At 38.2% G+C, this 25,281-nt stretch overlaps 2 protein-coding genes across 5 annotated transcripts in view; both read left to right on the top strand.

Annotated features, from left to right (window-relative positions):
- Positions 1 to 25,281, top strand: part of Sncaip (synuclein alpha interacting protein) — a 149,034-nt gene that overhangs the window by 41,580 nt on the left and 82,173 nt on the right. The window lies entirely within an intron of this gene.
- Positions 23,121 to 24,092, top strand: LOC124986389 (uncharacterized). The gene has a single exon (XM_047554773.1). It carries the CDS (start codon positions 23,121 to 23,123, stop codon positions 24,090 to 24,092), a length of 972 nt encoding a protein of 323 aa, XP_047410729.1.

Raw genomic sequence — 25,281 nt, 5'->3', positions numbered from 1 at the left:
AAAACCATAGGCCTAACCCATCCACCACATTGCAGAAGTGAGGAAAGGAGAGCTCCCCAGAGACCGTGATTAGCTGAAAATTGCACAGCTACTTGATGACAACATTTATGAATTCACGTAATACATGTATATTGAGCACATACCACTTCCCAGACATGGTGCAGCACACCAGAATATATTGGGATTTAGACTGACCCAGCCAGACCCTGAGCTCACAGAGTTTAGAATTCAGGTCTTCCAACCAACTCATTTATATGACCTAACTTTCCCCAGGAGACACTTGAGGTTGCACTTCTTTGGTTCACATTAATCTTCGTATTTGAAAGCCAAATATTTCATTTTATTAAGGTGCGGACTGGATTTCCTTTCTTTTTCTGCTTGTTGCATGCTTCATTTTGTTCAAGGAAGAATGTTTTGAGAATTGAGCATAGTTCAATATGCTTTATGAGAGACCTTGGTCTTTCAGAGGGGCTGTGATGAGAGCAGAGATCTTGCTGAGTGCTCCTCTGGGCTTTCAGGCTGCAGTGCCCATCATTCTATGCAGGGAGACTCAGCCACATCACTTGGCTCCCAGGCTTGTCATTTGATCAGACTCTCATCTGCATGTCAATGAGGCTTAAAGCCCGTGGAAAGAATTAACTGACTTGGGATGTTTATGCAACTTTTCAACAAAGGCAATTGAAAGGAAAGTTGCCCTGACTGAGCTGATTGTCTTGGAGCAGCTATCTCCATGAAGTCATCATGTTAATATTATGGGACTCGGGTTATATGATATTTTCAATGATCAGCCTAGTAGGAGTTTAAACATGAGCAAAAAACACAAACTAATCAAAACAGTAAATGAAACATCCCTTGAAAAGCAGATCAACTGAACTTTTATTTATTTTTATACTTTGTATTCAGACAGTGTATTTAGATTGCATAGTACAAATTCAGATTTCCTTCACATATATAAGCCATGTTTTCTAATGCATTTTAAAACCTATAATATTAATTTCTAGTTGTATTTCTTTTCCTTTAGGACTAATTAAAGAAAACATGTTTGTTTTTCTAGGCATGACTCCCAAATCTGCAAGTGCCAGGATATAAATTCTGGTTTTATGTTCCAAAAGAATGTTTAGGCTTTGAGATCATATAATCTTTAGTAGAAAATAAAGCTCATGTGTAAGTGTGCACATGTTCTTTGTTCAAGAGCTTAGCTTCATATTATGGACATTTCTAGGAAGGTAAGCAGGTTCCATGTAAAGACGTTCCTGTTTCTTTTCCACAGGTTATATAAACAAACATCTAACAAGCTCAAATTAGATTTAAAGTGTTGTTTCAGAGGACATAAGTGTAAACAGGTTAAGACCCCTTGAAACTTCCATATTTTCTTTTGCTTGTATTAATGTCCTTCACATATACATCCCAAAAACATCTTATGAAATAGCTTGATTGTCAAGTTCTTTCAAAGTAAAATATTAGTGATGTAAGTTCCTTTGCCATCTTCCTTCTAAGTAAAGCTGAAGCAACTCTGTGCCAGTAATGATACACAGAGAACTCCCACTTTTAATGTGATTAGGTTATAAGATCAGTACATGAGGCAAAAATTATGTTTAGCCAAAATGATCCTGGAAAGCCTATTGGATTACCCATTGATCCACCTCCCTGTGAACTCAGTGCGGCCAGGATTTCCGCTAGCGTTGGAAACACTGCTTTCAGCATCAAATGAGGTAGGGCCAGGTAGGTGACAAGGTATAAAGTAATTTCTTTAAGCACTAGAAAAGCCCCTGTAGGGGGAAGATCCTCATAGCATGAGATAAATGAGAACCAAATCAACAGAGAGGTAACAGGTAATTTTCTGCCTCATCTCACATGTTCAGTATCAGGCCTAGACTCTGTGGGCAATAGCAAGTAGAGTTTCCAACCCGGTCACTTGCTTTCCTTTCTTCCTTCTTTTCTTCATTTATTTGAATTGAGGGTAAATGCATACATACAGTGACATACTGTACCTGTAAAGTCCTTGCAGGACTTCTCTGCCAGTGAATTTGTCAGGAAATATATTGTCAACGCCAAGGTTAAACACTAGAAAACAACATTTGTAATGAGAGAATTAAGTGGTCTGTATCCAAATGCTTTTAGATACATTTGGTCATGGTTTAGAGTAACTGTTTTTGAAGGCGGATGTCATTTATACATGTTTAAATATATGTAAATCGTGTCCAATACTATGCTGAAGGGTAGCTTGGCAATAATACAGTGTTGCAAGAGTTGACTTCCTTTTTAAAGGGTCACATAGTTTATATGCCTCAAGTTAAAGAATTCTTTTTGATCAGACTGAAGTAATTGGGCACATTTTACTTAAAACTTTGCTTACTTACGAAACACACCCGCACACATATAGGCTAATGTGCTTCCTAACATGTTTATAAGGACTTTTCTGGTTAGACTACTTCTGGAAATGGGGGCACTTTTTCCCCTCTTGGTTCTAAGGTCTGTCTCTGCGCAGTGTCTACTGGTGTCGGCAGTGGGATAAGCGTACAGCTAACCTTGGACTTGTCCTCAACTACTCTCTTTTCTTCCTCACATGCACATCCATGCTCACCACATGTGCTCCATCACCAAAGCCTGTTGACTCTCCCCTCATAACACATTTGGAATCTGACCACTGGTATTGCTCTACACCAACCCCTGGAGCATCTGGTCTGAACTAATGCAGTACCTTCCAGGGGGCCATGTTTCTATTCTTGCTGTCTCCTGGCTTGTTTGACCTAACTCCACCTAACCCCATGTTGGGCCTGATCTTATTAAATATAAATAAACTTGATACTCTTCCAGTTTAAACCATTCACTGGCTTCTCTCTACATAAGAATAAATTCCAAACCCCTTCTCAGGGTCATAAGGCCTGCAGAATCATATCTCTGCCTTCCTCTTTTTCTTGCTACTCTCCCATTCCCCTGCACTGTGACCTTCTTGCTGTGTATCTGCTGAGCTCACTCCCACCATAGGGCTATTGACCTTGCAGTGCTCCCTTACTGGAATAATCTTCCTTCATATTTTTTACAGAATGTTCTATTTCATCAATTAGATTTCTACTATAACTCACCTTCTTATAAAGGCCTTTCTTGACTTACATATGTAAAAGAAGCTAGCATTCTTGTCTCCTTCAAGCTTTTTCCCCTCTTATTGTACTTATCCAAGACTGAAAATATTTTATTGGCTTATTTTCTTGTTCATTGTTTGATTAATCCACTAGAATTGTGCTGCCCAGTATGGCAGTCACTAGCCATAGATAATTACTTGAATTTAAATGTAATGAATTAACTCAGTGCAGTGGCACATGCCTGCAATCCCAGGAACTCAGGAGGCTGAGGCAGGAGGATTGCCAGTCCCAGGCCAGCCTCAGGAAGTTAGCGAGATCCTAAGCAATTTAGTGAGACCCTGTCTCAAAATAAAAAATAAAAAGGGCTGGGGATGTAGCTCAGCAGTAAAGTGCCCCTGAATTTAAACCCCAGTACCAAAAAATAAAATAAAAATAAAATAAATAAACTATAATAAATTCAAGTGAAATAAAATTTAAAATTCAGTTCCTTGCTTACACTAGCCTACATTTAAATGCTCACTAATTGGATGGCTAGTTGCTACTCTTTTGGATAGCACAGGTACAGAATGTTTCCATAAGCCAGAGAGTTCTGTTGAGCAGGATTACACTGAAATATGCCTTCCTGAGGGCAGAGACCCTGTGGTTGGTTTGCTGTTGGAAGTCCAGCAGCTACCTCTGACACATGGTGCTCAAGAAAGACTGAATGGAGTCAATGAATGAGTGGAAGAACAGGAGCTTTATATTTTTCAGGAAGACTTGACATGGTCCCTTTAATATTTGTTGTCAGTCCTTCCACCTCCCTAAAATAGACTTAAGTTTTAGGATTAAAGAAATTAAAATCTAAATATACAAAGGGAAACTTGGAGAATGTTTAAATTGTAATGTAATCCCCTCTCATGCCACCTTTCACCTTGTCTTCTTAGAGCCTCACTTTGGGGACTACATCCTTCAAATAAAGTCTTTATCTTGCTTCCAGGAGAAAGGCACATTTCCTCCTTGTCTCTGTTTAGCACAATGAACCATTTTCTCCCTGTATGTCTAGTATGTATGTGCAAGTGTTTTGCTCACACTCCCTGAGTTTGCAGTTCCCAAAAGCTGGAAATATGGAATGCCTTTGCCTGTTGAGTTGTTACTTGTGCTATTTTTTTCTGAATTTACATGTGAAAAAATCGTATTTTCTGAAAGTGCCTTGACAGTGTGTGGATTTGCAGTACCCTATATCATACCGGACAGGCGAGATCTGCTGCTACATAAGGGTTGTTGGTGCGTGTTGATTAAAAGCAGTGCTTTCTCTCTGGCTTGCTTCAGAGCTAATACCCTTATAAATTGTTACTGTGAACTTTTGAACTCAGAGAAACTTCTGAATATATGTAATAAGAAGTAAGGTAATCTAAGACTGAGAATTTGTATCTTCCCTGAAACAAGTCATATAGGGTTTTTTTAAGTTTGATTCTAGGATTTTTAATAATTTAACGTTTTAAAAATTATCTGGTTCTTAGAGAACAATTGTTCACTCACAGTTGTCTAGATTTTTTGAAAAATCACTCCATGTGGTGTACATGAAAATTATTTTCAAATAAAAATAGTTTCAAAAACAACAATTGGTCATATTTAAGACAGATAAATAATTTAAACCCAAAATAATTTATTAAATCATGCTCTTAAGTCTAGATTCTATGAATATTAGATTTAAACTGAAAATTAATGTAAGAGCATTTACCTTTTTGATTAGGTTTCATATCTAATGTCTTAATAAAGTGAGAAACGTGAAATTTTTAGACCTTGAATAAAATAAATGTTTGGTAGATTAGTTATGCCTTTCTTCAGTGAGCTTAATGAATTAGTGAACAATTTCATTTCATGAGATAGTGTGAGAGCAATACAATAGCTCTTAGTACAAAACTCTATTTGTTTTATTTTTAATTAGAAAAGGTAAAGGGTAATAGGTCTTTAAAAGCTGAGTGATAAGCACTCCATAAATCTGTAGGCTTAGAGATAAAGATTTTATTCTCCAGTGTGAACACAAACAATAGTGCCTTCAGCCACAGATAATAAGACCTCTGACTTCTGAAAAGGAGGATCTCATGCTGCAAGGATTTCTGTGTAGGGAACACATACCTCAGAGAAGCTGCTGGATTTTAAGAACTCTCTATGCAGTCAGTGTTTAGTTTTCTGCACTTGTGGTGGGGTTCATCTATGCAGATGTAGGAAAGCAATATTCCAGGGAGCACCTGAAACCACTTTTCCACCATCCATTTTTGAATTTTGTGAATATTTTGATGTTAGAATTGCTTTTGGCCCATTGAGATCTAAGTGCTTTTTAACATGAGATCTAAGTGCCTTGCCAGTGAAAGAATAACCCACAGCAAGTAGATGCATAAGAAGGCTTACCATTGCTTCAGATGCCTTGTGGCAGCCCCAGTTGAATAGAATGCCTGGGCCCATGTTGGAGCTGCAGATCCTCTGTCTTCCTGACAGGCAGCACAGCCTGTCCCAGAAACTGCATTTCCCGTTGCTTTCTTGTAAAGGTTAACAATGAGTAGGGTTGTGTATTATAATCCTTTCTCTACCAGTTACGCAAGTAAATCAGTGAATGTTACTTAACCTATGTCGCCATTTTCCTATCTCTAAAATGGGCATAATTGTCCAACTTTGCACAGTTGTTGTAAGTCTTAAAAGTTAGGCATGTAAACTGCTTGGCATGTGGTGGTTGCTCAGATTGCAGTAATGTCTCTTTGGTTCATGAAATTCACTAGTTGAACTTGGAAAAGAGGAGAACTCTGGATTTTTTGGATTACATTCAGTTAGCACTTAAGTTTAATTTGTAATGCCTCTAAGTATACTCCATGAGAAAATGTATGATTATATGTACCAGAAAGCCTCATTATCTCTGAATATTCAGGAGAGGAATGAAGAAAAAATGAAGCCAGTAAAACTTGGAACCATGTTTTCACAGTAAATAGCAAAAAACAAAACTCAAAGGAAATAAATCACCTAATAGAATTTGTCTTGAAAAATCAAAATGAAATTATGAAAATAAGTCCATGAATGTCTATATTTAATAAAACTTAGGTTAGATCTTTGGGATGAATTGACCAATGTTTCTTTCAACACAATTATATATTCATACCACATGACAGCCTTCATTTTGTGTTTGACTTTATAGTACATAATAAGAGAAAATCAATTTTGCAAAAAATGTTCTTGGGCTTCATCAACTTATTCAAAGTCCTCTTTGTATCCTTTAATAGTCAGATCATTCTTTTGTGAAGCATCTACCACACCACCATCTTTGTTAATATCTTTCTGAAATTAACTGTTCCAAGTTTGCTAGTGGCCTGGTGTGTATTTCAATATCATTTTCTCTGACTTCACTAATCCTGCATCTTTTGCAAACTTTGCAATTTCACCTCCAACCTACTTGTATTTTATTTGTGTTGCATTAAAGAAGGGTTTGAAATCCCCCACATCAGTGAGATTCCAAAGATGTTGATTTAATAGATACAGAGAGAAGCAGGGTTTGGGGAATGTTTATTAAAACAGCCAATTCATGAATATTTTCATGTTATGATGACTTTTATATCCCTTTGCACCCTGGAAGCTGTGGGAAGTTGGATAACCAGGGCTCCCTGTGTAGAATTATTGTCATCCCCTGATGAAGAGCTACATCATGTCCTGAAGGTCCCCAGCATGATCCTTTTCAGCATGTTTTTTCATCCGGTCCCCTGGGTTTTCCAGAATAGCTTTTGCATCAGCATCATTTGATTCTCTCCTTTCACATTATCAGTTCCTAGCAAAGGCATAAATGTAAAAAAAATAATAATAAAATAGGGTGTGGGGGGGATTTTTCATGCTCTGTATCAGCACAATCAAGTTTTAATCATTTATAAAATGACTAAATAAATATGATTAAAGAAATACACACACACAAAAAAAAAAAAACCCAGACTAGTCATGACTATGCAAGAATGGCCCTGAAAGTTTTCTGCTCCTGTGGAATGAATTCAGTTAGGGGACAGTAAGAAGAGAGGATAATATGTATGAATATTCTAAATTCTGGCTGCAGAGTCCTGATTTCCTAATCATTTGCTGACCTGAATACATTGAATAATTTTGCTTATCTACTCAATGGGCATATTAAGAATCAAATGGAGAAGAGTAAAAACATTGACAACTTGTACTTTGTTCTAGTCATTATTTTAAGGACTTTGTCTGTATTATCTCATTTAATCCTCATAGTTCAAGGTCAAAGTGTCTTCACAATACCCTCAAGGGCCTATTTTATAGTGAGGATACTGAGTTTCCATCATTTAAATGCCTGTGAATGAACAATTATGGAGTAGAAATCTGGCACAGAAGAATATGGATGCTGTTGCCTGTTGAGGTACAAAGAACTGGAACTATAAAGATTGTCAGTAGAACTCACCACAGGGGTGCACTGGAGATATAAGAATCTGAGCATTGCTGGATGTTGTGGTACACACCTGTAATCCCAGCAGTTGGGAGACTGAGACATGAGGATTGCAAATTCAAGGCCAGCCTCATCAACTTGGTAAGACTCTCAGCCACTTAGCAAAATTTTGTCTTAAAATTAAAAATAGAACTGGGGATTGTAACTCAGCAGTAAAGCACACTGGGGTTCAATCCCCAGTAACCACCCATCTAAAAAAAAGAATAGAATCCGAGAATAGAGGTAGTGCAAAGAATATTGTTGAAGACCATGCTTTACCTCTGTTAAGCTCAGAGCTATTCAGACTGCAGTATTGATTTGAAAAGAATTGTAGTGTATCGAATGGGAAATTTAAGGCTTATCAGTAGAAATGGAATGTTTGAATTCAGAGATCTCATAGGAATGTGTACTAGTTACCAAGTTCAGAATCAGATTAGCCAGGAGATGGGGACCTGGAGAATGTCCATGGTTCACTAGGTAACAAGAATGAAGTGAGCCAAGACCTTAGTCGGAGTTTGATGGAATGAAGCAGAGGGTCCAATGAGGCTGAACTGAGCATGAACCACACTCAGTGGCCTTGGCATTGTCCCCTTCATAATGATACAGTGATAACAAACATGTTCAAGTGGATTAAATAATGCAGCACCATGAGTTCCAGCTTACTTCACCTTGGGGAATGGAGATTCTGAGAAGTTCCATACCACCCTGAACCTGCCTCATCTTGCACGAAAAATTTGATAAGGGTTTGAGCCCAAGACAAAAGACATCATCAAGAAGGGAGAGTATCCATGTTTAAATTCCAGGTTCCATGGCTTCCATTGCTTTTCTCACTGACTTGGTTACACTCAGAGATGCCAGCTGTCAGGTAATCACACATGCATGCTTTCTTGCTGTTCTACCAGTCGGCAGTGCCCCTGGAAGGGACGTGGCCTGGAGGTGGCAGTGCTCCTTCTGAGGCCCTCTGTATGCTTGCCAGGAGTGACAAGGGCTCTGGGCTTTGAAATTGGCTACCTTGGCCATACCTTAGCTGAGAGAGTTACACTCCCCAAAACGGAAATTGGGTGTTAAACTAGGAGTAAACATACATTTATAATATGAATATCTAATATGTCTTAAGTATCAGGGATAAAGAAGAAAAGAAAAGAAAATTTGTGTTTTCCACAGCATCTCGAACAGTGCTAGTGAGGAGTTCAAAAACCTCTCTTGATTGATTTTTAAAGAGTTTGAAACTGGAAACTGTCTTAAAGAAATAAACCACAAGTTATACACATGAAAACATAGCATTTATATTCAACTCTTTATTTTTCAGATATTTTACATCACGTGTCAGGACTTGAGATGAACATTCAAAAAATTGCCGTCTGAAAGCCAGGCACACATCTATAATCCCAGTGACTCAGGAGGCTGAGTCAGGAGGATCCCAAAGTTTGAGGTCAACCTCAGTAATTTAGTGAGGCCCTAGGCGATTTAGTGAGAACCTGTCTCAAAATAAATAATCAAAAAGGGCTTAAAATGTAGCTCAGTGGATAAGCACCCCTAGGTTAGTTACCCAGTCCAAAAAAAAAATGCCTTCTAGGCAGCTAATACTTGCATCACCATGTCTTTTGCCTGGTTATAATGAAAATGAGATATTCAGTGTTTATGAATGTCAAGCTCATGAAGTCACTTGAACTAAGCGCTTTGTTAGGAAGGCATGAGCAACAACCAAGTTGAGACCAAGTTGCTGTAATGTCAAAAAATAAATATTTGTTTTGTTAATTTTAATTTACTTTGTTTTCAATAAACTTTAAAAGAGTAGTGGGCAGAACAACTGAGGAGATCTGTGTCTTTTACTTAATAGTTCCATTAGCAAACTGTGTGGCCTTAAGCAAACCACCTGGCCCCTAGAGATCTCATTTTCCTTGTTGGTAAGCTGATACAAATATGCTAGACAATCTGATTTTGTAAATAGTGATGTTTAGTGGCTTCTCCCAATACAAGGAAACACAGAACAGAATAATCATAAAACAGGCACATGTAATGCCTTTGAGGAGGGACTAGGGTTGGAACATAAACTGAATATCAAAAAAACCTACTGTTTTAATTGGTGTGTTTTCTTCCACTTGGCATTCTGACTGCTCTGTTGCTCTCCTCTGGTCCTTGATCAGTCTCATTTGGTTCATTTACTGTTGTGAAATATCCATCATCTTCTTACTCTCCCCAGTTCTCTTTCTGGGCTCTTTGGAATCTTAAACCCCTTATTTATTTTTTATTTTTTGGAATTATGGCCAATTTTATGATACATGCTTTTTTCCAAAAAAAAACAGCACGTCATATTTATTTTAAAATATAAAGCTATGATTAGTTTTGTGGTAACTTTTTCTGTAGTACTGGTGTAGAAAGTTTGGGACATCATCTGTGGCTAAGCCAAAATTGGCTTTTTATAGAAAGATCACAGTTTAGTTTCATGTTTTCCTTCACCGTTGCTTTTAAGATTCTTGCTGCTGAGTGCTATGGGTTTTGGTGAACAAGAAAAAGAATCTCCTTATGTGAAATGTGAATGCATGAACAGACAATGATACTAAGTTAGAAAGAGTGCATTGAATGTCATTTGCTTAGCAATTGACAGGTATATAATCTAGACTTGAAAGCAAATGTGAACTTAAAAGCTTCCTTGATAGTTACTTCCTAAGTAAACCCCTAAGCTGAGTCTTTAGAATAAATTCAAAGGGTAAATTAGTGAATTATTCATGGTAAAGTCTGAAATAAACAGAAAACACTCTAAATATTTCAAATAGAAGGAAATTAAAAAGAGTGTTTATTACTATAAAGCTAAAAAGAGCCAAGACTCTAGACTAAGCAAGATGAGGCAATCCTGAGATTAGTAAAAGCAAGGAAGATACTGCCACACCTAGGGCGGAAAGGACAAAGGAAAGAGGTCTGTTATCACCACAGGTTAGGACTTTCCAGCAAAGCTAGAATGGTGTTGCAGCTTCCTTATCAGAGCTGATGATATATGAAGACCTGGCCTAGGCAGAGCAAGATTGTGAGTGCGTGTGTGTGTGTGTGTGTGTGAGAGAGAGAGAGAGAGAGAGTGTGAAAGAGAGGGACAGACAGACAGACAGATAGACAGTGGGGCAGGAACCAGGCAGGGAGAGACAGAGGGATAAAGAGACTAAGATATCCAGTCCCTTCAGTCATTTTCCTGATGACTTAACTGGAAGCCAGACCTACCTGGAAACCATTCAGCTGGCAAAGGAGCTTAGGAAATACAGTTTCCTAGGAGGATGACTGTGAGTTCATAGGCAAATGATTGCACCATTGGCAAGTGAAAAGCCAAAGATCTGGAGCTGGATGGCTTGGTGAGGTCATGAGAAAAGGAGAATGTATTCAGAGGGATCAACATAAGCCAAAACACCAGGAAAAGAAAACGGCATGGAATATGCACAGAATCTCATTGTTGCTGAAGTTGCCCACGTGAGTCAGAGACTGGTAGGAGCCAAAGAGAAGGCAGACTCCCAACATTGTAGGACCTAGAAAGGGGCTGTCCTATAGAACAGTGGGTTTTTAGTAGGGAAGTGGCAAGGCCATATTTATATTTTAGGTCACTTTAATAATTGTATAGATTTGGAGAATGATTTTGAAGAAGCAAAAATCGAATTTCTTTGTCTTTTGTTCTCAGATTTATTCAAGCAAAAAAACAATAAGAAGCAATAGTAAGAAAATGGTAGAAAGAATGGAAAGGATAATCTAATTTGTGGGATGACTAAATGTGCAGATAAGGGAGAGATAACGCCCAACCATAATACCCAGTTCTCTAACATTAGCTGAGCACAAGATGATGGTGTTGCCAGGCAAGGTTAAGTTTGAGAGGAGGATCCTGTGGGACATCAGATGGTGATGTCCAGGGGCAGATAGAATTTGTGTACTTAGAGGTCAGTGTTTGAATGTTTTAGTCAGATTTTTTTACTGCTGCAACTAAAAGACCCGACCAGCAAAATTATAGAGGAAGGGCTGGGGAGATAGCTCAGTCGGTAGAGTTCTTGCCTTGCAAGCACAAGGCCCTGGGTTCAATCCCCAGCACTGCCAAAAAAACAAAACAAAAAAAAACACTATAGAGGACGGAAGGTTTATTTGGGAGCTTATGGTTTCAGAGGTCTAAGTCAATGGACAGCCAACTCCATTTCTCAGGATTGAAGGTGAAGCAGGACATCATGGTGGAAGAGTGTGGCAGAGGGAAGCAGCTTACATGGTGATCAGGAAGCAGAGAAAGAGTCTACTGGCCAGATACAAACATATACCCAAAGCCACATCCCAATTCCCCACTCCTCCAGCCACACCCTACCAGTTCAGTTACCACTCAGTTAATCCCTATCAGGAGATTAAACACTGATTAGGTTAAGACTCTCACAACCCAATGGTTTCTTCTCAGAACCTTCTTGCATTGCCTCGCACATGAACTTTTCTGAGACACCACATCTAAACTGTAACGATGAGTAAGAAGAGAGGTGGATGGAGGTTTTTTTGCCATATGGAGCAAAAGAAAGAAAAAGAGAAAGAATATCAAGGTTGGATTTGGATTTTTTGGTAGGAGATGATAATGTTCTGGATCATTTCAGAGGAAAAAGGAGGACACACTAAATCGTGCTTGGTTAAGAAGTGAAAGGAAGATCAGAAAGTGGCAATGCAATGATAAATATAGATAAACGCCTCTTGAAAGTTTGACTGAAAGGAGAGAAAAGATGAGATGGAATCTGAACTTGGAGTGGGTTTTATTTGTAGGACTGGTAGAAATTCAGGTTATGCATAGTCAGATGCAAAAACAACAACAACCACAAGAACAAAAAACAGATAAGGTCAGTCTTTACAGAATAGAGATAGAGACCAAGGGCTCAGAACAAGGGTCCAACCTGAAGAAGCATGAGGACATTTTCCTCAATTGTTTATCAAGGGACTGAGCTTATTCTGTGAAGATAATGTATTTAGAATTCCAGTCTTTAGCAAAGATCCCGTGTATCATGTTTTCATTTTGAGCAGAAAGCACCTCTATTACTATAATATGTATCATATTAGGAGCTAAACACTAGTAAAAATTAGCAGTCATGATCATTCTGCAATTTTCAAACTGGGTTCAGAGTTTTGTTTGAGTCCCATGATCATCTCATAGCTGTGTGTCTGATTAAGTATATACATACACAAACACACACACACAAGCATGCAAACCTACACACATCTATTTACGCTTCATTTTCTCTGAGAAATTTCTTATTAGAAACCTGAGACGTAAGTAGGCAGGACTGGCCAAAGCTTCTGTAGCTCATACATGATTTAGCCCAGGTCTTTTGGATTTGGATTCCTAGGGCTGTCTTTAGCAGATGCTGTCATTCTGATAGATTGTCCTGGAAGGTGCCAGGCGTATAGGCACCGCCTCCTCCACTTTACTTTGAGGTTCAGCAAGCCTTTCAGCCTCAGTCATTCTGGAGCCTCTTCCCTGGCACTTATAGTGTCCAGGGTAGTGAGCAGTTTCCTTGAGCACCACAGGATCAACCCGCTTATGGCGGCAGCTCCTTCCCTCCCAGCCTCCTGCCTACTGTTCTGAGGCCACCCCAGATCCTGCTCACAAAGCTTTCCCATCTGGGGCTCTTCCTTTCCACACACAACAACGAAAGGCACTTCTGGTGGCCTCATACTTGCAGACTTTTCATCATGGCCTAGTTCTCAAATTCTCTCATCTTTCTCTGCTACCAATTGCTTCCAGTTATTGAATCCAGTATATCCAGAAGTCACAAATTTCTTTCTGTTTCTACTCAAGGGTTTGCCAACCCACTGCATTTTGGAGCCACACAAATCTGATGGAACTCCTGACTCAGTTCTGAACCAACTGGAACTGATCAAGTTTCTCAGCCTTATTGCATCTAATAATACCTCGTAGGGTTATCGTAAGAATTTCAGGAGATAACGTATGTGAGGGATCCAGCTCAGTGCCAGGCTTAATAAATCTCAGCTCTCTTCTCCCACCAGAGTGACCTGGAGCTCTTATCCACATTTCCCAGCACTTAGCACAGTAATATAATTAGCAACATTACTATATCTAAAAGGCAATTACCATTTAATTGCTCTGGCCTCAGCCAGCCTGAAGTTCTTCTCCATTCACTTCTAATTTGGGGCTAGGGGTTTGTAGTTCTACCCTAGTTGGTCACAACATCACTGTCTCAGAATTGAAAATAACTTCAGGCAGCCGTTGATTAAAAGCTAGAAGATTTGGTAATGCCTTCCATTTGGTTCTATATAAAAATGCAGATTTTAATTTGCTCCTGGCCAGTGAACAAATCAGTTTCCAGCAACATCTTTCTGTGAGTCGGTGAATAATCCTGCTTGGTTAGGCCAGCTCTGTTCTCAAGATGTGAGTCTCCCTCCCCCACGCCATCCTGCTCTTCATTAAAATACATCGGTGCCCCTGTATAGATTCAGACTTTGAATCAAGTTTCAGGCATCTCTTCTCAGAAGACATTTATTTATATTACATACTTAATTTAAAGGAGTAAATGCCCTTCCCTCAGCCTCTGAAGTTTGTTTATCTTAGTGCTACTGTGAGAACATAATGCCCAAATGAAGGCAGTGTGTTTTATTTCACCACCTTCCAACCCAACGTCGCACAAAGTAATGGCAGTCTCTAATCAAGAGGAGACTGAGGTACTTAGGGATTTCCACTTGAAATTTTTAATATTAGAACTGCATATGTGCATTTAAAGAAACCTAAACTGCCTTATGCCACACGGAAAACATTTACATCTGAACCATTTTATATGTGATTTGGAGTTAAAGTAAATTCTAAATAACTTTTAGCAGTTTGAGATTTGGAAAATAGCCTGGGCCATATAAATTCTCCTTTAGTTCTCTTTCTGTTAAATCTTATGCCAAAGTAAATGGAAGCTGTAGAGAACCTTTGAACTCCTCAGTTCTCAAGTGACCTCAGTGAAGTTGGATTGGCAGAGCCCATGTTTGGTTTTCAAAGGAAGATTATTTTTTTCACTCCCTCTTGAAGTGTCTATAGCAGAGTTACCTTCTTTGGCGGAGGATGCAGTATTGCCTCCTGGGCCCTCTTGGCTCTGGGCCATGGATATCACTCTGAGAAATGGGACTTTGACTTTAAGGAGCTTATCAGTGTGAGGACCTCACTGCAGATGGCATTGCACTGGTGATTCCCGGCTTGGCATCCACGTTTGTCAGCACCTCTGTTTAATAACAGCCCTCCCTCCTCTGTCCTCTCAAAAAGAGATGTTGAAAGCAGATGTCCTGGAGTTCAGTGCCACTTCTTCATGCTGCTTAGGTAAGTGGCTTAACTTCTCCAGACTTCAGTTTCCTTTTCTTTGAACTGGAGATTAAAAGAATACCCACATGGATCCCTCTCTTCCCTAAACATTTTATGTTTGCATTCAGTCAGGTGACTTCTTACATTGACTTATTCACTTTTATTGATTATTGACAAATATTAAAATACAAATTTAATCTTATATTATACATGTATATACACAGAATATAAAGTAATATAATTAACATATATATTACACAATAACATGTTCTTACTACTAAACCATATACCTCTAGGTAGGGACAATGACTTCCATTCTTGCATATGCTTAAGTATGGGGGACACAGTAAATTCTCAGTAAACACTCTTTATCCTACTGTCACATACTTAAAAAATGAAAGAATTCATCAGGTAAGAAAATATTCACAAAATGAATTGTATTCCTCTTATATTTACAAATGTCCCATTTTTCTAGTTTAGAGGTCACCTTGAAAGAAAGACATGGCACTTTTTCCCCAATGCAAAGGCAAATCTATTGTTTGCCATATTTGTTACTATTTGGGCATATTGGAAAAACAGTACCATATAGATAATTTCTTAATTCATTTTCCTACGGTTAAATCTCAAATACAGGTGGGTGCTGAGGTTTGAATATGATTAGAGTGTACTCCTCAGGGGTTCATATATTGGAAGATTATTCACCAGTGTGATGATGTTGGGAGGTGATAGAACATCCAGTGGGAGGTGAGTAGGTCCTTAGGGGATTTTTCTGCCCTCAGAAAAAATTGATGTAGTTTTTGTACAACTCTGATTCTCTTGAGAAGTTTGTTGTAAAAGAGAAAGACTGGCCCCCTTTGCTCTCTCTCTAGTTTTCTGTCTCACTATGTGATCTCTCCCTTCCATGTGTACTTCTGCCATTGTGATGCCATCTTCCATGAGGTCCTCACCAGAGCTGAGCTGATATTGATGTCATGCCTTTAGCCCTCCAAACTGGGCTAAATAAACCTCTTTTCTTTAAAAAGTACTCAACTTCACGTATTTTGTTATAGCAATGGAGAATGGACCAAATACAGAAGATTGGTACCAAGAGTTGGAGTCAATACTCTAACTGTACCTAACAATTTGGAGCTGGTTTGGACCTAAGCAATAAGCAGAAATTGGAAGAATTTGGAGAAGCTGGCTAGAAAAAGCTTCGAATACTGTATGTGGAGCATCAGGAGTGATTCTGATGAAGGCTCAGAAAATGAGACTAGGGAACTGCTTTGAGAGGGAAATGAGGATTCTATGGGAAATTATAGTACAGGCCATCCTTCTTACACTGTTGAAAGAACTTGGCTATGCTGTATCCATGCCTTGGAGCTTTATGAATGGTTGAATTTAAGAGTGGTGACCTAGGGTGTTTGGTGGAAAAAATTTCTGAACAACAAAGCATTCATGTCACAACATGACTACTACTGACTGCCTTTAGTCATATTTACAGTGAGATTTGGGAGCAAAAGGAAAAATTCATAGCTTGGCCAGGGGAGAAGAGAAAAAGCATCCTTAGAAGGACAAAATGAGTACAGCTCAGATTCCTAAAGAGATTAACATGGGAAAAAAGGGACCATATGCTAATTGGCAAGATAATTGGGACTTGAGCGTATCTCAGAAATCTTCCAGGCCACTTTTCCCATCACAGGCCCAGAGGCCTAGAATAGAACTATTTCAGAGAACCCTGGTGATCTCTCCATGGGCTTGCTGCCCAGGTCCTCCACAAGAGTCCTCTTGGCTGAAGCTGTAATTCAAATGCAATCAAACACAGTTCATGCTGGCAGCACACTTCGGTGGTGTTCTTGTAGTGCTAGTTCTACAGGTGCAAGAGTGCAAGTTATGGGGTTGTGGAAGCTTCCACCAGAATTTCAAAGGAAAGTGTGAGCAGCCAGGCAGAGACCTGCTACAGACCCAGAGCCAGTAGAGATCCTCCACTGGGAAATGCTTACTGGAGCTGCTAAAGTGGATCCCAGGAAAGCAGAACAACCAGCAGTATGCAGAGCCAACCTAGTAAAACTATAGCCCTCAGCATATAGCCAGAAATATAACCATGTCAGTTATAACCAGAAAAGCCAGTGGACAAGGTTCCCTGGGACCTCAGGGTCCATTCCCCTGAAGGTTGCACAAGATGCCAGACTTAGAACTTCAAGATCAAATGTCTATCCTAGTGGATTTTATTCTTGCTGGAGACCTGTGACCCCCTTTCCCTATTCTTTAAGCATATATTAGGAATATTTACTTTGTGCTTGTCTGTCCCTTGCAGCTTAGAAGGGTGTATTTTGGTTTTGATTTTACAAGCTCATGCCTGGAAGCAGGTTGCCTTGATTCTCAGATGAGACTATGTACTTGGACTTTTGAGTGATGCCAGAATGAGCTCAGACTTCACTACTATTGGGGATGGAATGAAAATACTTTGCATTGTGAGACTGCGCTTCAACACTGTGGCCTAGGAAGAGAAGGCTATGGTTTGAATATGGTTTGAGGGCATCTCCCAAACGTTCATATGTTAGAAGCTGGTCTTCAATAGGGGTGCATGTTTGAAAGTGGTAGAACCTTTAATATGTGGGACCAAGTGGAAGGTGATGGAATCATAGGATCTGCTGACCTTGGCAAGAATTAATATAGTTCCCATGGGATCCTGGTTAGTTCTCATGAGCAGGTTGTTAGGAATAAGCCAGACTAACCCCTCCCTACTCTCTCTCTGCCTTCCTTTTTCACCACATGGTCTCTGCCTCTCATAAACACTTCTACCATAATGCTGTCCACCATGTAATAAAGCCAAAGGGGCCCTCACCATGGGCCAAACAAATAGGGAAGCCTGATCTTGGAATTTTAGCTTCCAAAACTGTGAGATAAATAAACTTCTTTTCTTTACACATTATCCAGTGTCCAGTATTTTGTTATATAGCTATGAGAAATGGATTAATACAGTGGGCTCATAGGTTGCTTGTCATTTGGGGTTGTTCTTCATGACTCTATAAATTTACCCCGGGTAGTCATTTGTCCTGCTTAAATACTCTATAGGGTGGGTGAGTCACTATTGCTGGATACAGCCTTTTTAAAAAATTAGTGCATTATACTTATTTGAAACAGTAGGGTTTATTTTCACATATTCATAAATGCATATAACATAGTTTTCTTCAATTCAGTCCCTAGTATTTCCTCTTTTCCCTCCTCCCTCCTTGCGATACCCTTCCTCTACTTTATCAATCTTTCTTCTTTTTATTTACTTATTTACTTACTTATTTTTAATTGACCCTTTATGATTTGTTACAGTTTAGATGTGGTGTCCCCCAAAAACTCAGTACAAGAAGGTTTGAAAGAGAAATGATAGGGTTATAGCCTTAACCTAATCAGCAAATTAATCCCTGATGGGATTAACTGGGTGCTGGCTTGAGGAAGTGGTTCATTGGGGGTGTGGCTTTGGGGTATATATTTGTATCTGGTAAGTAAGTGTGTGTGAGAGGCAGAGACCACATGGTGAAAAAGGAAGACTGAGAGAAAGAGTATTCTCTCTCCCTCTCTTCCTCTCTCTCTCTCTCTGCTTCCTAGTCCTCATTCAGCTGCTTCCCTCAGCCACACTTCTACCATGTTCTGCTTCACCTGGAGACTTGAGCGATGGAGTCTGCTGTCTATGGACTAAGACTTCTGAAACCATGAGACCTCAAATAAACTTTTCCTCCTCTGCAGTTATTCTGGTCAGGTCTTTTGGTTATAGCAACAAAAAAGCTGACTAAAACATAGTTGCACTTAAAATTGAAATGAATTATGATATATTCATACATGTGCATAGCATAATTTTGTTACCATCCTGCTCAAATTCTTCCCTTTTTCCACTGGTCCTCCCTTCCCTTCGGTTCCCTGTTTGTACTCTATTGATCTCCCTTCTATTTTCACGAGATGCCCGTTTTTCTCTCTAGCTTCCTCATATGAGAAAAAACATTCAACTCTTGACTTTCTGAGTCTGGCTTATTTCCCTTAGCCAGATGTTCTACACAGTTCCATCCATTTACCAGCAAATGACATCATTTCACTCTTCTTTATGACTAAGTAGAAATACATTGTGCATATAAAACCACTCTTCTTTATCCATTTGTCTATTGATGGGCACCTAGGCTGGTTCCATAACTTGGCTATTGTGGATTGTGCTGCTCTATAGTTAGGAATATTTTTTTGTGCCTGTCTGTTCCTTTGCATGTATCACTATGGTATGCTGATTTTAATTATTTTGGGATAAATATCAAAAAGTAGGATAGCTGGGTCACATGGTAGGTCCATTCCTAGTCTTTTAAGGAATCTCTATACTGCTTTCTAAAGTGGTTGTATTAATTGGCAGTCCCACCAACAATTTGTAAGTGTACCTTTTCCCCCACATCCTCACCAGCAATTATCATTATTTGTATTCTTGGTGATTGCCATTCTAACTGAGGTGAGACAGAATTTCAGTGTAGTTTAATTTACATCTCCATGATTGCTAATAATGTGTTAAAACATTTTTTCATATGTTGATTGGCCCTTTATATTTCTTATTTTGAGAAATGTCTCTTTAGATTTTTTGTCCATTTATTATGTGGATTATTAGGGTTTTTTGTTTTGTTTTGTTTTTTCTTTTTTCTTTTTTGGTACCACAGATTAAACCCAGTGGTACTTAACCACTGAGCCATATCCCTAGGCCTTTTTGTATTTTATTTAGAGAAAGGATCTCACCAAGTTCCTTAGGGCCTCACTAAATTGCTGAGGCTGGCTTTGAACTTGAGATACTCCTACCTTAGCCTCCTTAGCCACTGGGATTACAGGTATGTGCCACCATACCCAGCTGATGTTAAGTTTTTAAGTTCTTTTTATATTCTGGTTATTAATCTTCTGTTGAAAGAGTATTTGACAATGATTTTCTCACCTTCTGTAGTATGCTTCTTCATATTGTATCCTTTGATATGCAGACTCTTTTAAATTCAGTGCCATACCATTTATAGATTCTTGGTTTCATTTCTTCATCTTTCAGATTCTTAAAGAGGTAGGCACCTTTGCCAGTGTGTTGGAGTGTTACCTCTATGTTTTATTTTAGCAGTTGCAAATTTTCTGGTCTAAATCCTAGGTCCTTGATTCACTTTGAGTTGATTTTCATGCAGGGTGAGAGGTAGGGATCTAGTTTTATTCTTCTACATACGAATATCCATTTTTTTCTATACACCATTGGTTAAAAAGGCTATTGTACCTTGTCAAGGACCTGATAACTACATTTATGTGCATTTGTCTGAGTCTTCTAATTTATTTAATTGATCTTCATATATGTTTTTACACCAAAACCATGCTGTTTTTGTTACTATAGTTCTGTCATATAATTTGAGATCAGGTATTGTGATGCCTCCCACCTTACTCTAATTGCTCAGTATTAATTTGACTTCTGAATCTTTTATTCTTTCATATAAATTTTAGGGCTGTTTATTCTAGTTCTGTGAAGAATGTCATTGGTATTTTTATGTGAATTGCATTTAATTTATGTAGATTGCTTTTGGTAATATGGTCATTTTGGTGATATTAATTTTACCTACCCATGAACATGGTAGGTCTTTCCATCATCTAAGGTTTTCTTCAATTTTTTTCTTCAGTGTTTTATAATTTTAATTATATAGTTCTTTTACCTCTTTAGTCATATTTATTCCTAGGTATTTTGGGGGGCTGTTGAGACTAGGCTAATTTTCTTGATTTCTTTTCTTTTTATTTTTCTATTTATTTATTTATTTATTTATTTTGGTACCAGAGATTGAACTCAGGAGCACTCTGTGACTGAGCCACATCCCCTATTTTTGTATTTTATTTAGAGACAGGGTCTCACTGAGTTACTTAGCATCTCACTTTTGCTGAGGCTGTCTTTGAACTCACAATCCTCCTGCCTCAGACTCCCAAGCTATGGGGATTACAGTGTGCCACCATGCCCAGCTTGATTTCTTTTTCAGCAGTTCATTGTTAGAGTATAAGAAAGCTATTGATTTTGTATGTTTTCTGTGGATACAGTATTTTTCCATTTCAAGTAAACCATCTTGAATTGGCATACAGAATGCTTGTAGGACTTCAAGCTACAGAAGTGTAAACATCAAAATAAGTGTATTCATAGATCTTATCTGTTGGATGTACCAATTGTAAATCATTAGTGGGAGATTGAGACTAATTAGTAAAAAAATCTACAGTCTGACAGTATGTGTGAAGAGGGACTAAGAACCAGTGATTTGGAAATCAGACATAACTGGCTTGGATTCCTGTCTTATTCATTCATAACTTAGAACAGTTTACTCTCTGGCCTTTTATTTTCTTATCAGTGAAAAGAGAATGATATGAAGGATTAAATAATATTGACTTTATAAAGTATAATACCAACACAGTATCTGAGTTAAATAAATTATAGCCAACATGAACATTATCATTTTATGTTATTACTATTTATTACACTGTCATCATCATCATCATCTTTGGAAACAGAATTTCCTACTTGACTGCAATTAACATTGATGTTTCTAAGGAAAAACAAATGTGGCGGCGACTCTGAATGTAGCAATCTTTGTATCCAAATACGGAGAAGGGGGTTAATTGGAAATTGTTAGCCCAAACCCTCACCTGCCCCAGCAGTGAGGTTGTGGGGTACCTGTTAATACTGTGATAAATCTCTTGTCACATGCACACTAGGAGTTTTTCATTCCCTTACTTAAAGGGTTGGCAGATACCAAGTACTGAGTTGGTTATTCAGATAAAGTATCAACTAATTTCATATCACTCTAATCCATAATTTTTTTTTCAGACCAAGGTTGTGCTTATAAAAAAATCTTTCCTCAAAAAAAGTCCTGGTTTGTAGTATTTGTCAATTTCCATGGTGTACGTATTCCCAGCACTGCTAATTATAAACTCTCAACATGAAGTCACTGAACACAGAGTTGTGAGGAGGTGATCCCAATTGCTCACATCAGTGCAAACTGTTTCCATTGCACCACTGGGTCAGGAGGAAGTTTGTGTTTTGACAGTGTAAAGCAGGACGATTGACAACAACACTTACAAGCAAGTGCAACAGAGGCAAAGTACAGCCACGATCCTCATAAGATTTTCATTTAGCAGACTGCCATAGATGCTGGTGATTCCATAAGATCATGTCACCTAGTGATGTCATAGCCATCATAGTTTGTGTAATCACACTCTGTGATGGTCACACAATGATGACATCAGCTGTGGAAGCATTTTTTTCAGAACCTTTGTTTATTGTTAAGCCCTGCATGACAGTAGTTTGTGCTCAGGGTAAGATCCTTAGGGTATACTTGGCCAATAGGATTCATTCAGAAGTGAGTTAATGTCAGGTTTCTTGAGCAGTGTATTTCAATGCCATCTTTCTGCCCTTGCTCTGTGCTCTCCAAACATACTTAGGAGAGAAGCCTTTCCCCATCTCTTATTCTCCAGGCAGCAAAATTTCTCTAATCACTTCCCAATTGTTAAATATTTTGTTAAACAGCAGTTTAGAGATTTGGTCATGGCCATAGTGTCCATGTTTATAAAACTGTCCTCTTACTTACTTTTTATCCTACCCTTTCCCCATCTGCCTTCTGTCTCTCCCTTTTTTCCTTATTTGTTCCCCTACTTCCTTCACAAGTATTTTCTACCATCTTTTGTATTCCTAACAACCCCATGAGATCATCAGAACAGGTAACAGTGTTCCTGATTTGCAAAAATAGCAAAGTACAAAATACTGCATTTGTATAAATCTGTCATGCTATTCCCTTCAATCTTAATTTGATATTTTGTGACTTTGAATATTTTGATATTTTGTGAATTTGATATTTTGTGATATTTCCTGGTAATTTAAGCACTGACCACATTTCCTTTGCTGTAATAAATTTAATTTTATTCTCCCCCTCATGCTTGTTGAAAGCTTTACCCTACTGTGTCTAAGAAATTGCATTAGAGCACTATAAATACATTTCTGAGAACTTTTAATTAAGCAATGATACCTAGAACTTTCTTGTCATAATGAAGTCCCTGGAGGCAATATAACAGAATTCTCTTGGGAAACCATTCTGCTTTCAGCAGCTCATCCCTGGAGCAAGCAGAATTCTGTTATAGGTCATTTTTGAACTGTTAGAGTGATACCAGTGGACGATTTTTTTCAGTATAGCTGATTTTTAAAAAAAGAGGTCTTTTCCCTAAAGACCCCTCAAAAAGTGTTCTGAAAGCCTAATGAATCAAGCTGAAGAGAAAAGATATTTGAAATACTGACTTGGCATTTACCATGAAGCTCTCTGCAGACGTGCTTGAGATCATTGCTTGTGCCATTTTAATCCTTGTGAGCTTTGTGGGAAATGTGTGTTTATTTTATTCTACGAGGAAGTGTATCTCTGGACGTTTGCAGATATCATTTCTTCTCATTTTCAGTCTTGTATTTGTCCACCTTATTAAAAACTTGGTGGTCAATGTCATGAAAATTGTTTATTCTTCCGGTATCATGCTGGATTCAGCTGGCTGCAAAGTTCTGCACTTCACCTCGGCTCTGACAACTTCGCTGGCCATCTGGTTCCTGTTACACTTTGCATTGTTCTACCACCGGAAGCTCTACCACATTGTCTACCCCTCGGGCGAGGCTGCAAACCTGGACCAACAGAGACATTCCCTGAAGTGGGTCTCTGCACTTTGGGTGGCTGGTGTGGCAGTGTACATCCCGGTTTTAATATATACTAGAAAATCAGAATACCTGAACACAGGAAATGATACAGAATCCTTGTCTACTAACAGGATTTACATGGATTGCTTAATTGGCTTTGGAAACGAGCAGGTAGAGTTTTACTATGGGAAAATATTTTTAGTTCTGATTGATATTCTTCCTCTAGCTATCTTAGTCTTTGTCTGTTTCTGGATGTCTTTCCTCCTTTCAGAGAAAAAGAAGATGACATATGGTGACATCTGGATTGGAGATGATGATTCAGAAACTGAAATCCTTAGAGGGGCCAAGTTCAGTATTTTATTAATGTTGCTGATCACTCCACTTTGGATTTCTCACTTTATCTTAGTCTATTTCTTGAAAGACTTGGCAGCATATGTCTTTATTCCAGCTGTTCTCACAGCCCTCTCTTCAGGCTTCTCTGCTCTCAGTCCTTTCCTGCTTATGTTGGTTAATTACAAAATGAAGCTGGTGTCTCTCTGTAATGCCAAGGAGGAAAAACCCACACTACAGTCTGCGAATGTTATTCTTTCTCCGTACACTTAAGGGCCAAGAACTCAATTTTAATGCCTGGAAAACAATCCTCATCATTGGAGGGTGCAGCTAAAATTTTCATAGCCCTTATTAAATAACAGTTTCTGAAAGGACTGCTAGAGAATTGACTCATCTCCAAAATAGACGAACAAGGGAAACTGCAAGAGGAAGACATAAGATCACTAAGTTATTGCATATAAAAGAAAATAGTCATCACACCATTTGTTATTTAGGATTAATACCAAGACTTTTAATGTAGCAATTCTAAAGTAACTCAACAACAGTCACAGTCTGGAAATGAACTCAACATAAACACTGTATTAAGTATTTACCCTGTGCAATGTGTTGTATAAAAAAACAACCTAATGTTGAAACTGAGGATAACATTTCCTAGATGAATTCCCAAAGATACTCCTGAGTAATCTTATGTTTTCATCTGTGTTTTTCTTGAAATGCCTCCACACATATTGGAAGTACATTAGGTAGGTGTGTGGTGTTTAGTTTTTGAACTTTTAGTAATAGGACCTCATGTAAGCTGGAAGTACATTTTATTCATTGACCTTACCCTGTGTCTTTAGAAAATTAGGGCTAGATAAAAAGCATTGAATTAAAGAATTAACTTGCTAAATTATACTCAGGGTATATATAGAGATGTGCAACTGTTTGGTTGCTACAGAATGTAGCCCACTGTTATTACTTAAACATGAAAATATATATCAAACTATACCCTTTTCTTCAGAAAAAAGAACACTTATTTTATATATGATTTATTTCCTTTTTTTGGTTATTAAGTTGATACATTTACAAATTACAAAAAACTGATAAAATGCTCATAATAATTTGGTTCTTGATTTGGATTCAATAAAAGTAATCACATTATACTTTCAATTAAAAATACAAATAAATAAAAATACATGGCCGGGTTTTTATTTTTCAGTATAGCCATTTGGAGTTCTTTGGATACAGGGAGTAGTTATCTTAAATATCTGTGCATACATTTGCGTCAGCTTTGAATTTTAAGCTTATTCCTGTTATATTTTTAAATCTTCCTTTTTTATGACTAGACTTGGGATTTATTCTGCTATACTTATAGTGAATGAATATCTTAGAATTGAGATTCCTGCTCTAAAAAGACTATGTTGAAAATTATAAATCTGGATCTCATTTACAAAAAAACACTTAGAACATCTTTGCTCTCATG

Source organism: Sciurus carolinensis, chromosome 6 (assembly GCF_902686445.1).
Source record: "Sciurus carolinensis chromosome 6, mSciCar1.2, whole genome shotgun sequence".
NCBI lineage: Eukaryota > Metazoa > Chordata > Mammalia > Rodentia > Sciuridae > Sciurus > Sciurus carolinensis.
Note: the sequence above shows the minus strand (reverse complement) of the source record. Positions and strands in the feature narration are given on the sequence as shown.